We start from the raw sequence: 18,845 nt of genomic DNA, 5'->3' as shown, positions 1-18,845 counted from the left end.
GTCGTCTACAAACTTCTCAATCGTACTCCCTATATGCAAATCTAAATCGTTGATATATACCACAAATAGCAAGGAACCCAGTACTGAGCCCTGCGAAACCCCACTGGAAACATCCTTCCAGTCACACAAACATCCATCAATTATTACTCTTTGCTTCGTACCTCCAAGCCAATTTAGGATCCAACTTGCCACTTTGCTTTGTATCCCCATGGGCTTTAACCTTCATGACCAGTCTACCATGTGGGGCCTTATCAAAAGCCTTGCTAAAGTCCATATATACTACATCGTATGCACGACCCTCATCGACCCTCTTGGTTACCTCAAAAAATTCAATCAGGATAGTCAAACACTATCTTCCCTTAACAAATCCGTGCTGGCTGTCCCTAATTAATCCTTGCCTTTCCAAATGCAGATTTATCCTATCTTTTAGGATTTTTTCCAATCCACTGAGTTTTGGCTGACAGACCTGTAATTACTCGGCCTATCCCTTTTTCCCTTCTTAAACAAGGGTACTACATACGCAGTCCTCCAATCCTCTGGCACCATGCCCACATTCAAAGAGGACTGGAAAATGATGGTCAAGGCCTCTGCTGTTTCCTCTCATACTTCGCTCAATAGCCTGGGATGCATTTCATCTGGGCCTGGGGACATATCTACTTACATATCTACTCTCTCTCTCTCTCTCTCTCTCTCTCTCTCTCTCTCTCTCTCTCTCTCTCTCTCTCTTTATTTCATCCAGAATATCACACTCCTCCTCGATAGCAGTATCTGCATGACCCATTTGTGAAAACAGATGCAAAGTATTCGTTGTTAACCCTACCAACATCTTCCGCCTCCACACAAAGATTACCCTCATGGTCTCGAATAGGCCCTACCTTTCTTTAGTTACCCTCTTACTCTTAATATATTTATAGAACGTCTTAGGGTTTCCCTTAATTTTACTGGCCAAGAATTTCTCGTGCTCTCTTAGCATTCCTATTATCCTTTTTTAATTTTGCCTCTGAACTTTCTATATTCCTCTAAAGATTCTATAGTATTTAGCCATTGGTATATGACATAAGTGTCCCTTTCTTTCTTAATCCTTCCCTGTAAGTCCCAAGACATCCAGGGAGCTCTAGAATTATTTTTCCCAGCCTTTTTCTTTAAGGGCACGTGTTTGGCCTGAGCCTTCCGGATCGCCTCTTTGAATGCCTCCCACTGTTCCGACACTGATTTACCCACAAGTAGCTGTTTCCAGTCCACTATGGCCAAATCACTCTTGACTTGGCAAAATTAGCTTTTCCCCAATTCTTGTCCTTATCCATAACCAACTTGAATCTGACTGAATTATGGTCATTGGTATCATCATCATCATAGGCAGTCCCTCAGAATTGAGGAAAACTTGCTTCCACTCCTTTGGTGAGTCCAATGCGAGAGCCACAGACCCTGTCACAGGTGGGACATACATTCGTCGGGGGAAGGGGGGGGATGGGGACTGAGTTGCCGCATGCTCCTTCCGTTGCCTGCGCCTGACCTTTTCACGCTCGCGGCGTTGAGATTTGAAGAGTTCAACGCCCTCCCGGATGCACTTTCTCCACCTTGGACAGTCTTTGGCCAGGGACTCCCAGGTGTCAGTGGTGGTGTTGCACTTTACCAGGGAGGCTTTGAGGGTCTCCTTGTAACTTTTCCGCTGCCTGCCTTTGGCTGGTTTGCCGTGAAGGAGCTTAGCATAGAGCAATTTCTCAGGGAGCCGTGTGTCAGGCATGCAAACTATGTGGCCTGCCCAGCGAAGCTGATCGAGTGTGGTCAGTGCTTCAATGTTGGGGATGTTAGCCTGGGCGAGGACACTGATGTTGGTGCGCCTGTCCTCCCAGGGAATTTGCAGGATCTTGCGGAGACATCGTTGGTGATATGTCTCCAGCGATCTGAGGTGTCTTCTGTACATCGTCCATGCCTCTGATCCATACAGGAGGGCGGGTATTACTACAGTCCTGTAGACCATGAGCTTGGTGGTAGATTTGAGGGCCTCGTCTTCGAACACTCTTCTTCAGGCGACCAAAGGCTGCGCTGGCGCACTGGAGGCAATGTTGAATCTCCGCATCAATGTCTGCCTTTGTTGATAAAAGGCTCACGAGATATGGGAAATGGTCCACGTTGTCGAGATCTGCGCCGTAAATCTCGATGACTGGGGGACAGTGCTGTGCGGTGAAGACAGGCTGGTGGAGAATCTTTGTCTGACTGATGTTCAGCGTAAGGCCCATGCTTTCATGTGCCTCAGTGAATACATCGACTATATCCTGGAGTTCAGCCTCAGAATGTGCGCAGATGCAGGCGTCGTCCGCGTACTGCAGCTCAATAACAGAGGTTGGGGTGATCTTGGACCTGGCCTGGAGACGGCGAAGGTTAAACAGCCTCCCACCGGTTCTTTAGTTTAATTCCGTTCCAACGGGGAACTTGTTGGAGGTGGAGCATGGCAGCGAGGAAGATTGCGAAGAGGGTCGTAGTGCTGACGGAGCCCTGCTTGACCCCGGTCAGGACGTGGATTGGGTCTGTAATGGAACAGCTGGTAAGGATCACGGCCTGCATGTCGTTGACAAACTTTTGGGGGCATTCAAAACGGAGGAGGACGCTCCATAGACTCTCACAGTTGACAGGGTCACAGGTCTTTGTAAGATCGAAAAAGGCCATGTGTAAGGGCTGGCACTGTTCCCTGTATTTTTCCTGCAGCTGTCGCACTGCAAAGATCATGTCTGTTGTGCCCCGTAGGGGATGAAATCTGCACTGTGATTCCGGGAGGAGCTCCTCGGTCACAGGTTGAAGACATAGAAATAGTAACATAGAAAATAGGTGCTGGAGTAGGCCATTCGGCCCTTCGAGCCTGCACCGCCATTCAATGAGTTCATGGCTGAACATGCAGCTTCAGTACCCCATTCCTGTTTTCTCGCCATACCCCTTGATCCCCCTAGTAGTAAGGACTACATCTAACTCCTTTTTGAATATATTTAGTGAATTGGCCTCAACAACTTTCTGTGGTAGAGAATTCCACAGGTTCACCACTCTCTGGGTAAAGAAGTTTCTCCTCATCTCAGTCCTAAATGGCTTACCCCTTATCCTTAGACTGTGTCCCCTGGTTCTGGACTTCCCCAACATTAATAAGAACATAAGAATTAGGAACAGGAGTCGGCCATCTAGCCCCTCGAGCCTGCTCCGCCATTCAACAAGATCATGGCTGATGGACAGTTGAGGAGAACTCTAGTGACAACTTTCCCAGTGGCTGATAGCAGGGGGATACCCCCAAAGTTGCCTCAGTCGGACTTGTCCCCCTTTTTAAAGATGGTCAAGATCACTGCATCTCTGAGATCTCCCGGCATGCTCTCCTCCCTCCAAATGAGAGAGATGAGGTCATGTATCTGTGCCAACAGCGCCTCTCCGCCATACTTCAGTGCCTCAGCAGGAATTCCATCCACACCGGTAGCCTTGTTTTTGAGCTGTTTTGTAGCTTTGCCGACCTCGTGCAGCGTTGACGTTTCACTGAGGTGGTGGCGGATCGCATGCTGCAGGATGAAGTTGAGAACACTCTAATCAAAAGCAGAGTCTCAATTGAGGAGATCTTCAAAGTGCTCCTTCCAGCGGGCCCTGACAGCCTATGTGTCCTTGAGTGTTTCCCCATTCTTGGCCAGGAGTGGCGTAGGGCCTTGGGAGTTTGGATCGTCGGTGGCCTTGACTGCAATGCAGAATCGTCGCATGTCGTGGCTGTCGGCCAGTTGTTGTATCTCCTGTGCTTTCTCCATCCACCACCTGTTCTTTAGGTCCTGGGTTTTTTGTTGGACTTTAGCCTTGAGCCATCTGTAACGCTGCTTTGCAGCTCCTGAATTGGATTGTTGCTTGAGGCTCAGAAATGCTCTGTGCTTACGATCTATTAGTTCTTTGATCTCCTAATCATTTTCATCAAACCAGTCCTGGTGTTTTCTGGTTGAGCAGCCGAGTATCTCTTCACAGGCACTGGTTATGGAGACCTGGAGGGCAGACCAAGCGCTGTGGGTTTCAGCATCTTTGGGTCATCAAGGTCATTAGATCAGCTATGAGACACTGGCTGGAAAGAGCTCTCTTAGCTCGGTCTTTAAGTTCCCTGGCATTAACTTTTTTGCAGTACTGCTTCTGCTGTCCCCTCTGCTTTGGGGCTATGTTTATATTGATGATGGATCGGATTAGGCAATGGTCCTTCCAGCAGTTGTCAGCTCCTGTCATGGCGTGGGTGATAGAAACATAAAAACACAGAAAATAGGTGCAGGAGTAGGCCCTTCAAGCCTGCACCACCATTTAATAAGATCATGGCTGATCATTCACCTCCGTATCACCTTCCTGCTTCAATACCCCTTGATCCCTTTAGCCATAAGGGCCATATCTAACTCCCTCTTTAATATATCCAATCAACTGGCATCAACAACACTCTGCGGTAGGGAATTCCACAGGTTAACAACTCGCTGAGTGAAGAAGTTTCTCCTCATCTTGGTCCTAAAGGGCTTACCCATTATCCTTAGACTGTGACCCCTGGTTCTGGACTTCCCCAACATCAGGAACATTCTTCCTGCATCTAACCTGTCCAGTCCCGTCAGAATTTTATGTTTCTATGAGATCCCCTCATCCTTCTAAACTCCAGTGAATACAGGCCTAGTCGATCCAGTCTCTCAAATCTCAGTCCTGCCATCCCAGGAATCAGTTTGGTGAAGTTTCGCTGCACTCCCTCAATAGCAAGGGCGTCCTTCCTCAGATTCGGAGACCAAAACTGAGCACACTATTCCAGGTGAGGCCTCACTAAGGCACTGTACAACTGCAGTAAGACCTCCCTGCTTCTATACTCAAATCCCCTAGCTATGAAAGCCAACATACCATTTGCCGCCTTCACCGCCTGCTGTACCTGCATGCCAACTTTCAATGACTGATGTACCATGACACCCAGGTCTCGTTGCACCTCCTTTTTTCCTAATCTGCTGCCATTCAGATAATCTGCCTTCGTGTTTTTGCCACCAAAGTGGATAACCTCATATTTATCCACATTATACTCATCTGCCATGCGTTTGCCCACTCACCTAACCTGTCCAAGTCACCCTGCAGCCTCTTAGCGTCCTTCTCACAGCTCACACCGCCACCCAGTTTCATCTGTAAACTTGGAGATATTACTCTCAATTCCTTCATCAAAATCATTAATGTACATTGTAAATAGCTGGGGTCCCAGCACTGAGCCCTGCGGCACCCCACTAGTCACTGCCTGCCATTCTGAAAAGGACCCGTTTATCCCGACTCTCTGCTTCCTGTCTGCCAACCAGTTCTCTATCCACATCAGTACATTACCCCCCAATACCATGTGCTTTAAATTTGCACATCAATCTCTTCTGTGGGACCTTGTCAAAAGCCTTTTGAAAGTCCAAATACATCACATCCACTGGTTCTCCCTTGTCCACTCGACCAGTTACATCGTAAAAAAATTCTAGATTTGTCAAGCATGATTTCCCTGTCAAAAATCCATGCTGACTTGGACCGATCCTGTCACTGCTTTCCAAATGTGCTGCTATTTCATCTTTAATAATTGATTCCAACATTTTCCCCACTACTGATGTCAGGCTAACCGGTCTATAATTACCCGTTTTCTCTCTCCCTCCTTTCTTAAAAAGTGGTGTAACATTAGCTACCCTCCAGTCTATAGGAACTGATCCAGAGTCAATAGACTATTGAAAAATGATCACCCATGCATCCCCTATTTCTTGGGCTACTTCCTTCAGTACTCTGGGATGCAGACTATCAGGCCCTGGGGATTTATCAGCCTTCAACCCCATCAATTTCCTGCCAATTAAGGATTTCCTTCAGTTCCTCCTTCTCACTACACCCTTGGTCCCCTAGTATTTCCAGAAGGTTATTTGTGTCTTCCTTCGTAAAGACAGAACCAAAGTATTTGTTTAACTGGTCCCCCCATTTCTTTGTTTGCCATTATAAATTCACCTAAATCTGACTGCAAGGGACCTACGTTTGTCTTCACCAATCTTTTTCTCTTCGCATAGCGATATAAGCTTTTGCAGTCAGTTTTTATGTTCCCAGCAAGCTTCCTCATACTCTTATTTTTCCCTTCCTAATTAAACCCTGTCCTCCTCCTGCTGTATTATAAAATTCTCCTAGTCCTCGGGTTTGCTGCTTTTTCTGGCCAATTTATATGCCTCTTCCTTGGATTTAACACTATCCTTAATTTCCCTTGTTAGCCACGGTTGAGCCACCTTCCCCGTTTTATTTTTACTCCAGACAGGAATGTACAATTGTTGAAGTTCATCCATGTGATCATTAAATGTTTGCCATTGCCTATCCACCGTCAACCCTTTAAGTATCACTCGCCAGTCTATTCTAACCAATTCTCATACCATCGAAGTTACCTTTCCTTAAGTTCAGGACCCTTGTCTCTGAATTAACTGTCACTTTCCATCTTTAATGAAGAATTCTACCATATTATGGTCACTCTTCCCCAAGGGGCCTCGCACAACAAGATTGCTAATTAGTCATTTCTCATTACACATCACCCAGTCTAGGATGGCCAGCCCTCTAGTTGGTTCCTTGACATATTGGTCGAGAAAACCATCCCTAATACGTTCCAGGAAATCCTCCACCGCATTGCTACCAGTTTGGTTAGCCCAATCAATATGTAAATTAAAGTCGCCCATGATAACTGCTGTACCTTTATTGTACGCATCCCTAATTTCTTGTTTGATGCTGTCCCCAACCTCGCTACTACTGTTTGGTGGTCTGTACACAACTCCCACTAGCGTTTTCTGCCCTTTGATATTCCGTAGCTCCACCCATACCGATTCCACATCATCCAAGCTAATGTCCTTCCTTACTATTGCGTTAATTTCTTCTTTTAACCAGCAACGCCACCCCACCTCCTTTTCCTTTTTGTCTATCCTTCCTGGATGTTGCATTCCCAGCTTTGGTCACCCCAGAGCCATGTCTCTGTGATGCCAATTCCATCATTTCCATTAACTGTTATCTGCGCAGTTAATTCGTCCACCTTATTCCGAATACTCCTCGCATTGAGGCACAGAGCCTTCAGGCTTGTCTTTGTAACACACTTTGCCCCTTTAGAATTTTGCTGTAATGTGGCTCTTCTTGATTTTTGCCTTGGGTTTCTCTGCTCTCCACTTTTAATTTTAATTCTTTCTATCTTTTGCTTCTGCCCCCATTCTACTTCCCTCTGTTTCCCTGCATAGGTTCCCATCCCCCTGCCTTTTTTAGTTTAACCTCTCCCAAACAGCACTAGCAAACACTTCCCCCCTGGACATTGGTTCGGTCCTGCTCAGGTTCAGACCGTCCAGTATGTGCTGGTCCCACCTCCCCCAGAACCGGTTCCAATGCCCCAGGAATTTGAATCCCTCCCTTATGCACCACTGCTCAAGCCACGTAGTCATCTAAGCTATCCTGCGATTCTTACTCTGACTTGCATGTGGCACTGGTAGCAATCTTGAGATTACTACCTTTTGAGGTCCTACTTTTTAATTTAGCTCCTAGCTCCCTAAATTCATCTTGTAGGACCTCATCCTGTTTTTTACCTAAATTGTTGGTACCTCTCTGCACCACAACTGGCTGTTCACCCTCCCCCTTCAAAATGTCCCGCTCCGAGACATCTTTGACCCTTGCACCAGGGAGGCAACATATCATCCTGGAGTCTCGATTGCAGCAGCAGAAACGTCTGTCTATTCTCCTTACAATAGAATCCCCTACCACTATAGCTCTCCCACTTTTATTTCCTGCCCTCCAGTGCAGCAGAGCCACCCACGGTGCCATGAACCTGGCGGCTGCTGCTGCTCTCCCCTGATGAGTCAACCCCTTCAACAGTACCCAAACCAGTGTTTCTGTTTTGCAGGGGGATGACTGCGGGGGACCTCTGTACAACCTTCCTTCCACTGCTCTTCCTGTTGGTCACCCATTCCCGATCGGACTGTGTAACCTTTACCTGCGGTGTGACCAACTCATTAAACGTGCTATTCACGGCATTCTGAGCATCGCGGATGCTCCTGAGTGAATCTACCCGCAGCTCCAGTGCCGCAGTGCGGTCTGTCAGGAGCTGCAGCAGGATACACTTCCAGCACATGTCGTCGTCAGGGACACTCGAAGTGTCCAGAGTTCCCATATAGCACAGGAGGAGCATGACACGTGTCCGAGCTCTCCTGCCATGACTTAATCCTTAGCTTAACTTAATTTGGCAACTACAATGTTAAAGGTTACTTACTGATAAGGAAAAAGAAAGAAAAACTACTCGCCAATCACTTACCCTCTTAGCTGTGACGTCACCCTTCGATTTCTTTCTACTTTTTTGCCTTCTCTCCCTGCTGCAACTGCACTGGCTGGCCTTTTATTGGCCTCCCCAAGCTGCAGCTCCGCCTCACTAACTCCCCGCTGGCTCCTTGCGCACGTCCTTGCGATCCCTGGCTCGGACGATGACTTAGTCGAGCAGGTGCCAGTGTTTGGAGCGAGGGTTTTGCCACAATGCCTTGTATTTGTCCCTCTGGCGGAACAGGTTGTTGATGATGAGTTTGTGTTCTCGACATTTTGTCAGGAGTAGGGTACTGCTGGACTTGGCTTTCCCGACTCCCTCTCTGCCAATCACGCCTCCCCAGAGGGCTGTCTTTGCCGACCCTGGCATTAAAGTCACCGAGGAGGATCAATTTGTCGCCCATGGAGACGCAGGACTGGGATGTCTCAAGGTTGGAATAAAAACCCGCTTTAGCCTTATCCGTTGCATCAAATGTTGGGGCGTACGCATTGATGACTGGCGCATTGGTTCTGGGGTAGGGTATGGTGAAGAGTCATGAGGCGTTCATTAACCCCGTAGGGGGGAGTCTTTGAGGCGGTCGACCAGCTCATTTTTGACTGTGAAGCCGACTCCATGAAGGTGGTGGTCTTCCTCTGGTTTTCCTTTCCAGAAAAAGGTGTAACCTCCACTGTGTTCCTTGAGCTGGCCTTCCTCTGCCTGCTGGGTCTCGCTTAGGGCGGCGATGTCGATGTCAAAACGTCTTAAGTTCCCGGGCAGCTATGGCGTTGCAGCGTTCCGACCTGTTGGTGTTGGAATTGTCCATGAGGGTCCTGACGTTCCAAGGCCCGAACTTCATGTTAGCAAAGTGGAAAATGCCTGTGAGTGAGTTCTTGTAACGTGGGGTGGCCGCTGCACACTGGCAACCACATGGGCTTAGCTGAGCAAGGTCTTGGTCCAGTGGCAAGGGGGTCCAAGACGACTGGAGACCAGGCGCAGCTGTATAAGTCGAATTGCCTCCGGCGAGATGTTGGCCGCAAGCTCGGCGCTGAGTAGCGCCATTGATGGTGGATGGCCCGGGGCTAGGTTGGGAGGCAGGCATTGGGAAGGTCAGCTGTCTGCTGGAGTTCTGAGGGATGTTTGGAAAGTTTCTTCCAAGGTTAAAAATTTCCCCAGATGTTTCCAAGTTGTTTTAAAAGTTTGTATTTAAAAAGTATTTCCAAATTATTATTATTTTTTTTTAAGTTACACAGGTTGATTGAAGGTTTAATAAATAGGTTAAGAGTTGATTAAAAGTTATAGAAAAAAAGTTCTCCAAGTTGATTAAAAATTTAAAAGTTTTCCCGAATTGTTTATGAAGTTTAAAAGTTTAAAAATTGAGTCCTTTCAGCTATTTCGGCGCCAACCCCGGGCAGAATGTCCCACAATACTGCCGGAACACTCCACCCCAGCGTCCTCCTTGTGGCCGGTGGGCCTTGGAAGAGCCGGTGCGCCCAGAATAGCCAGCGGGACGGTGAGGGGGTCCCTTCGGCCCAGGATAGAAGCGTGCCAGTGCAGGATCCTTTCGGCGGGGTCCTAGGAGGTCATCCACGTGTCTTGTTCAGCTGGCTGTTGGAATATACAAGCACAGATGCCTGTTGCAAGGAGTAGATGTCCCATGCCACAGATACTAATGCATTTGAAGAATTGCGCACCCTCTATATTCTTCACACTATATTTGTCCCAATCAATATTTGGATAGTTAAAATCCCCTACTATTACTACCCTATGGTTTTGGACTTCACAGCAATTTGTCTACATTTTGGTCCTCTATCTCCCTCCCACTGTTTGGGGTCTATAATGCACACCCAGCAGTGTCATCGCCCCTTTTTTATTTTTCAATTCGACCCATATGGCCTCATTTGATGATCCCTCTAACATGTCATCTCTCCTCACCGCTTTAATAGTTTCTTTAATCAGTACCGCAACCCCCCCCCCCCTTTTTACCCCCTCTAGCTTGTCTCAAAATCCTGCAGCCAGGAATATTGATCTGCCAAACCTGTCCATGTTTCTGTAATGGCAATAATGTCATACTCCCAAATGTCTACCTGTGCTCTTAGCTCATCCGCCTTATTCGCGACACTCCTTGCATTGAAGTATGTACCATTCAGCACAGGAAGACCTCCTTGCTTACTACAAACTAAGCCCTGTTTCCTCTGTCTTAGAGATTCGCTTTCTCAATTCTTGCTATCTGATTTCTGCTTTACTTCCTTCCCTTTTGAATTCATTCACTGGTACCCATCCCCCTGCCAAGCTAGTTTAAACTTTCCCCAACAGCACTCGCAAAACTCCGTGAAGATATTGGCCCCGGCGCTGTTGAGGTGCAACCTGTCCGATTTGCACAGGTCCCATCTTCCCCCAGAAGCGGTCCCAATGCCTCAAGAATTTAAAGCCCTCCCTACACCAACTTTCGAGCCACATGTTCATCCTCTCTCTCTCCTATTCTTATACGCATTAGCATGTGGCACCGGTAGTAACCTGGAGATTACTACCTTTGAGGTCCTACCCTTTAATTTTCTTTCTAGCTCTCTGAATTCTTCCTGTAGGATCTCATCCCTCATTTTACCTATGTCGTTGGTCCTGATCTGGACCATGACCCCTCGCTGTTTACCCTCTTTCTTCCCCGCCCCCCCCCCGCCCCGGATGCCCTGCGTCCGCTCTGTGACATCCTTGACCCTGGCACTCGGGAGGCACAAAAACATTCGGGAGTCACGTCAATGGCCACAAAACACCTGTCTGTTCCCCTAACTATTGAATCCCCTCTCACTGGGGCTCTTGTTCTTCGTCCCTCCCCCTGTGCAGCTGAGCTACCTGTAGTGCCTTGGAATTGGAATTGGCTCTGGCTGCACTCCCCAGAGGCATCATCGTCCTTACTGATGCCCAGAAGTGAATACCAGTTTGAAAGAGAGATGGACTCACTGGGTGGGGGGTGGCGGTGCTCCTGCACTACCCGCCTAGCACACTTACTATGTCTGGTGGTCACTCACTTCCCCTCTATCTGCACGCCTTTAAGCTGCAGGGTGACCACCTCCTGAAGCGTGCTATCCACGTAGCTCTCAGCCTCACAGATGCATGATATTGACTCTACCCAGTGCTCCAGCTCCAAAACCCGGAGCTCGAGCAGTTGTAACTCAACTATTCAAGAAAGGAGAGAGAGAAAACTGTAAACAACAAGCCAGTTAGCCTGACATCAGTCGTCGGGGAAAATGCTGGAATCAATTATTAAGGAAGTGGTAATGGGGTACTTTTTAAAAAAAAAAAAAAAAATTTTAAAAATCTTATGATTGGGCAGAGTCAACATAGTTTTATGAAAGGGAAATTGTGTTTAACAAGTTTATTTTTTTGAGGATGTAACTAGCAGGGTAGATAAAGGGGAACCACTGGATGTCGTATATTCGGATTTCCGAAAGGCATTCGATAAGGTGCCACATAACGTTGCCATCCAAGATAACAGCTCATGAGGTTGGGGGAAATATATTAACATGGATAGAGGATTGGTTAACAGACTGAAAACCGAGAGTAGGGATAGACTGGTCATTTTCTGATTGGCAGGATGCAACTAGTAGGGTGCTGCAAGGATCAGTGCCATGGCCTCAGCCATTTACAATCTATATTAATTGACTTGGATGAAGGGAACGAGTTCAATGTATCCAAGTTTGCTGATGATACAAAGCTAGGTGGGGGAATGTAAGCTGTGAGGAGGACACAGAGCCTGCAAAGGGATATAGACCGGTTAAGTGAGTGGGCAATGAAGTGGCAGATGGAGTATGATGTGGGGAAATGTGAAGTTATTCACTTTGGCAGGAAGATTAGATTTAAAAAAAATTTTAATGGTGAGAAACTGTTAAACTGTTAAATGTTGATAGGAAACACAAAGTTAGCATGCAGGTACAGCAAGCAATTAGAAAGACAAATGGCATGTTGGCCTTTATCGCAAGGCGGTTGGAGTACAAGAGTCGGGAGATCTAACGACAATTGTACAGGGCTTTGGTGAGACCTCCAACCCCATCTCTTCTCCCCCACCCCCCCCCCCCCCCCCGGCCAAAAACAAATCAGACTGCTGTCGAGTTCCAATATCATTTCAACACTTGGGGCCGGATTTTCAAGAGGTTTCACCGCGATTTGACCCTCCGCGGCACAAAACCAGTCGCAAAGCCCGGCAGGATCCTCGGCTACCTGTTTACGGCAACGCTTCCAAGTACCGCCGGGGAGAGGGTCAAACCTGTGTGTGCTGTCCTGCCAGCAGAGGTAAGTATGAAAACCTGCAAAAAAGGTAAGTTCAAGTTTTTATTTTTTTATCTTTCAGCAATTCGATAGATGAGGGTCTTGTAAATGTTTTGGGGAATTTTTTCTTTCCCTCTCCCAAGACCTCTCGCAGCACTCCCAACCCCGGACTAAATTTGGCGAAACTCGTGCTTTTACGCTGAGAATGCTTGTACAACCCCCCCCCCCCCCCCCTCACCTTACCGACGTAAAGGCTGAAAGTTCGAGCTAAAAACAGTAGCGCAGTGCAAACGATAAGTTTCACACATTGCTACCATTTTCACCGAAAAAGACAAAAATGTTAATGTTTTTGCAGGTGATTTGTTTTTTTACGCAGCAAGTTGTTTTGATCTGGAATGCACTGTCTGAAATGGTTCAGTAGTAACTTTCAGAAGAGCTATATACTTGAAAAGGAAAAATTCGCAGGGCAGGGGAAAAAGCAGGCGAGAAGGACTAATTCGGTAGCTCTTTCAAAGAACCATACAGCCACAATGGGCTGAATGCTGTATAATTTGTGAGGGCACGTAACAAGTCATAAACTTGTAAGACAACTTCTAAAGCTGAGTTTCTGAAAGCTTCAAGTTCAGCGAGTGGTTAATTGATAAGGAACTCCAACTTCAACACAACTTGTATTTAATCCACAGAACATTCCTCCAGTATCTTGCTTGTAAGGTTAAATCAATTTTTTTGTATTGTTATAATCATTTGTCTAACTGGCAAAGTTATTTCAAAGTGTTTGTCCTCCACTGACTGAGAATGTGGGTGAGCTTAATTGTTGTTCGATGCCTAGTTTATTCTTGCTAGTTTAAGAGTGGTAACATTTGTAAATGTTTTTATGCTGAATTGTAACCCTACTTGCATTTTTGTATCAGAATCGAGAGTACCAGCTGCTTGAAATTCTCCAGGGTAAAGCTGCTGTGGTTCTTTTTAACCAGTAGTGGGAGCTGCAGCACAGTTTACTGGCCCCCTCTAGTGGCAGGAACACTTTCTACAGCAACGTATTCCCATCCCTCTTTTATTATTTTCCATTTCATTTGCACATTAACATTTCACCAGGGGGCTCAAGCCCTTTAAGTATGCCCCCCCCTCCCCGAACTAGTGTATACAAATTTTGATGTGTCATGGTCTATGCTGTATGGGAGCACATCCAGCTTATGAAAACAGGATCGGACTTGGCCGTGATGCCTTTAACTAGTGAATAGCCTGCTGAGACTTGGAAATGAGGAATTGTGAAGTTGGCTACTGTTGTCCATGGAACTGCATTCCAGCATGAGTTAGTGCCTTCAGGAGAGGAGGACAAAAATCAAAAAGGTATTCTGATCTTGTCCTTCAATTTTCCTTCCTCTCCTTATCTTTCTTTCATGAATACGCGCACTCAGTGAGGGAGTATAATTCCACACAAAGCTACATTATTAAAGTGTGTTTACTGCTATCGTCGGGCTGCTAAAATGAAGTGGGATCACTGTCTAGCCCAATCCTGGACTCTCCCATCTTCTGTGTAACTTATCAGAACTGGCAATGTTTGCTGAATTTCTACCTTGTACCCCAGGTGCTTCTATCGCTATCCTGGCTTTAAAGCAAACCACTTAACAGTACAGATTGGAGGTGGAGCCTGCAACTTCAGTGGTCTGCATAGCTCGGATTCTGAAACATTACCTTCAGATTGTGAAAGAGGACCGCACATTCTGCGGTGTGTAAATGGGTCCGTTTGGACGTGATGGTCAAGGCTAGATAGGCCTACTTTGTTTGGTTGGTGTGTTTTCACAGGGTGACTAAGTCATAGCTATTCTCTTCCCAAATGGAATCCCATACTTTGAAATCATATCCAATCCTCTATTAATGGTATTGTTGCTGGGAGACGAAATGTTTGACTGGGGAAAAAATTGAAATATATTAACTTGGTCGATTTTTTTTTTTTGACAGATTTTGATATTTCTAATGGTGACGGTTCAGGTGCACACTTTTCTCGCCTTTCACCTTTAACCTCGCTGAATAATCTCCTGCAGCAAACCGAAGATCAGATTTCGTTGCCCATGGAAGAGGAAGGACTGTTTGTAAATCTGTCACCGTCAGTGCCTCAAGAAGATTACCTGCTGAGCATCGGCGATAAAGCAGGAATCAGTGACCTGTTTGATTGTGATGTTGATGGGCTTTTCCCACTTGAAGGTTTTTATGTAACCAATTAAGTGTTCTTTTTTGAGTATTGAATAACTGCTGCCAGTGATGGATCTGGAAACCGAATGTAAGTTTGGGAGCTGGTGAGTGATAAAGGAAAATCTGTACCAATTACAGGAATAGTAATGGAACTTTTTGCTGATAAAATCACAGCCAGTTGTGTTGACCCAAATAGTCTGTATCAGGCAACTGAGGTGATTTGTGCTGGTATTTTATATAAATTATGTAATAGCATGAAATGAAACTTCACTATTGATCACAATATATATCTAATAATGAGAATTTGTTTTGTTGGCTTTGGACACGCATAATGTAAATATTCACTCTGCAAATCATCAAGTCCTGGTAACCTTTTTGACTGCAGTCTTCCAAGGTGAATTGGTCAACTGTGGAAATTCTCAAGTGTGAGATGTAAAAGTGTGGAATTTGGTCTTGCCCGTGAGAAAAGGCTGTGGCTGTACTGGCAAACATTTGGTTTGTCCTACGATTGAGTAGAATGGATGGTTTCAGAATGCGTTAATTAAGAAGTTTGGTTTTATGCTGTGTGTGCAGGGAAAAACTTTTATGAAGGGAGCAAATCAAATTTCAAAAACAACTGCAGATATGGTTTCTTTGCAATAATGATATTATTAATTATCAAAAACCAACCTAAATTCAGAGTCTTTGCAACAACAACCAAGTTAATAACAGCAGCTGAATTTCCCCCGCATTTTCCTTTGTTCCTTTTCCCCCATGCACGTTGTGAGCCAGATGCTAGAAGGTTACTCTGCTTCAAACTGTGACAGCACTTCTCCGCTGCTTATTGCTGGTACTTGGCTTGTGGAGAATTATTTAATGTTCTATTATTGTATCATAGCTTGTGTGGTGTGGGGCAACCGTCTTAATGCACTGCCTGACAACCTACTGATCAAGATGCTGAGAATCAGCTCGTACACTTCATGTGTTGAGGTATGATTCTTTGCTCTTGTATCCTTGGATTAAGTTGGACCAGAGAAGTGGTTGATCTGTTAGCCATTGCCACGGTGTTGTATATTAAATGAGGTTATGTAATTAACCTGGCTTCTGTTGAACAGGAGCCCATGGCACAACAATTCCCAGAAATTCCTTTGGAGACTACAGATTTCAAACTAGAAATTGTGTGTCGCACTGGTGTTGAGTTGATTCAAGCAATAGTGATTGAAAACGTTACATTTCCTAGTGCTTTAATCCTTCATTTTAAAATCAATGCAATTAATCCAGGCGCATGCAATGAAATTCCTGGTAAATGGTGGACGGAGTGAGGGAGTGGTGCCGAAAGGAAATGAGCTCCCCCAATAGCTTGCTTAGTACTTGCACTGCCTGGTGTAGAACTGAGCTATAAAGACCAGTTAGGCGCCTGGTTTGATTTTTGGTTTGATGAGTTAGCTCATGTCAGCTGGGTTGACAGTCAGGTTGCTCCAATTAGCTGCAACATCCTTGGCTAATGAAAGGATTCTTCCTTCTGATCAGTAGCTAATAACTGCTAATAGAAAGTCTATGCACGAGTGCAGGATTGAACTCCATTTTGACGTCACTTTGTGGTCAAATTGATGCACTCACTTGAGGCTCTCGCGTGTGTCATAGTGAGTAGGGTGAGATCGTGGAGCCTGGATGACATCAATGCAACTGTTGCCTCCATGCGAGTCAGTGCTTTCAGGAGGAGACCTGGAAGTCCAATAGGACATCTGTGGATTTTTGCCATGTGTCTACGGAATGCTTCATGTCGTGGGAATCTTTGTTTTGAGTAAGTTGATTGAATAGAGAGATGGAGGCTGATCCAATGGGTAAGCAGGTGCTCCTTTTATCTCTGGGGTCTTGGTCACATCCACACTGCAAATCCTGCGAGTCCAATGCCCCTGGATTGCAGAGGATTGGGAGAAAGAGAGAATCACTATCCAAATTGGAAAGTAGATATATGTGCAAGATGGAACTGAAATACAGCTGAAACAAATTTGTTGAGGTTAAACCCTTAATCCTGACCAGGAGCTGATTTTTCTGAGGTTCTGCTTTTGTTTTGGTTAAATTAATTTTGCCACAAGCTTTAGAATTGGTTACAAAGAGCTGTTCGAATTGGTAGCATAGAATTTGCACTGAATTTGTTCAGGGAACAAATCAAAGTAAATCTGTTTAGTGTGACCTTTTCCTTGATGTGTAAAATATTTCTATGTGCTTGGCATTTTCTTTTTGTAAATTTCTCACTATTTAGATGTTTCAAAACATTCAGAAGGACCACAACTTCACTGGATTATCCAAACAGGCAAAGAATAAAAATAGAAATGTAACCAATAGTTAAACTAATTTTTAACACGAGATTGTAGAAGCACCGTTGTGAATCAAGTTGTGGTTGGCTCTGAAGCTGCCCAGTTGGTATGCTTTGCACTGACTGGTTAATCCAATGACCCAAGAAGGGTAGTGTGTCATGGCTACCACTTGATGCAGAACAGAAGAGTTCTCTTGTCCTTTTTTGAGCATGTGTCAGTTTGCATCATTTATCTAGATTGTTACAGATGAAAGCACTCAAATGGATGTACTTCAATAACTGCCTTGTATGTGGGCAGTGAAGACATGAGCTGCTTTTTCGTGTCTACTTGGCTTGATAAAATTCCATAAATATCCCTCCCCCTTCTCCTCCACCCCATCCCCCATATGCTTGCACTGCGACATAGACATTTACTGTTGACCTCTGAGACTATGTTAGTGCAGGAGCACACGCACTTATTGATGCCGCTTTTTGTTGGCCAGTTTAAAGACGCAAAAGGCTCTTGTTTTTACTGTGTAGCGAACGAGTATGATAATCTGTTAATTGATTGAATTTCCCCTGCCAGTATGCCCCATTGATTACTCAGCTGAGACTTCAATCCACACTTTCTGAATAGTTGCCCAGTGTTCCAAAACTAAAGCTGCAAGATATTAGCTTCAGATTCTAATCATTTCACTCCACTGGTGTCCTAGCTTTTGGGTTAGTCTTTTGGCTGCTTGTCATGTCAGTGCAGCAGCTGAAAGCACTTCTGTCTGGACTCTTTCGAATCTGATCAATCCAAACAAATTCTGCTGCGTCACTCTACAGTTGTAGTGACCAGCGATACTGGACTCGTGCCCATTTGGAACATCAATTTCGCCATTGTACCTTGTAAGTAATTCAGACAATGTACTTGATGGGCACCCAAAATCTGTATTAGCTTGGTTTCGCTTTTTCTGTGGACTACAAACCACAAAAGGTGTCAACTTCAATTAGTTTAATTTCATATTTCTGTTTTGTAACATTTTGGGATCCAACACTGTTTTAGACATGTTATGATTTTAATAGAGAAGTGTCCAGACCCTTGGGTGCCATTGGCTTATTTGTCAATTGGTTGCTGCTCTTGAAGCTATACATTCAGAATCCAATGTGTTTTTTTTAGCTGTATAATTATGTACAGAAAGATCAGTGTGTAGCACTGTGTGTAAAGGAACTGAACAATGCATAAGGTACTGTTCAGCACTGTGCTGGCTCTTGTTAATAAAAAAATTATGGGAAGAAAAGATAATCTATTTAAAGAGATTTTGCAATCTTTTGTTCTGCCTTTTTGTACAACATGTTTATGCGCCAATGCATTTTCTTGGTTTTTCCAAACTTAAGTGGACACTGCCATCAAACTTTGTAAAGACTTGTAAAGGTTTTGTCACCTGCATTTGTAACTAGTTTTTTTTTTAAAGATACTATATAACCTTTGAGATGGGATGCCTGTTAAAAATTGTACATATTGTAAATGAAAAGTGTGCATCACACGTTAAACTTGCAAAATGCCAGCACAGTTCTGAATTGTGAGGGTACTTCACACGTTAAACTGTAAAGCTTTGTGTAAAAGCTTTCTTTGAATTTCTAATGTTTAAACTTTGACACGTGTAAATAAAATAATTGAATTTAAATGATATATCTTTATTTAATCTTGGATTAAACATTTTTCATCTATACATCACACACTGGACCAAGATGAGTCTTAGCAATTTAAGACAGATGCATACCACGAGACCCCAGCAATTCAGCCACTTGAATCCCAGGCAACTCGGTCCGATTTATGTGTCTGTTTCTGATCTGCAC

General features: G+C 45.1%; 1 protein-coding gene across 2 annotated transcripts in view; it reads left to right on the top strand.

The window, feature by feature from the left end:
- Window positions 1-18,644, top strand: part of LOC139264343 (transcription factor E2F3-like) — a 60,060-nt gene extending 41,416 nt beyond the window's left edge. The window contains exons 7-8 of one of the 2 annotated variants that reach the window (XR_011593326.1): window positions 13,444-13,882; window positions 14,495-14,563. Coding sequence is in view for 1 of the 2 variants with exons in the window: in XM_070880633.1 (XP_070736734.1) it covers window positions 14,495-14,757 (263 nt within the window). In the remaining variant the exon portion in view is untranslated. Of the gene's footprint in view, window positions 1-13,443; window positions 13,883-14,494 lie in introns of both variants that reach the window. The other variant, XM_070880633.1, reaches the window with a different exon arrangement.
- The last annotated feature ends 201 nt before the right edge of the window (window positions 18,645-18,845 follow it).

Source organism: Pristiophorus japonicus, chromosome 5, assembly GCF_044704955.1.
Source record: "Pristiophorus japonicus isolate sPriJap1 chromosome 5, sPriJap1.hap1, whole genome shotgun sequence".
Classification (NCBI taxonomy): domain Eukaryota; kingdom Metazoa; phylum Chordata; class Chondrichthyes; family Pristiophoridae; genus Pristiophorus; species Pristiophorus japonicus.
The sequence above is the reverse complement of the archived record's forward strand: the minus strand, read 5'-3'. Positions and strand labels throughout refer to the sequence as shown.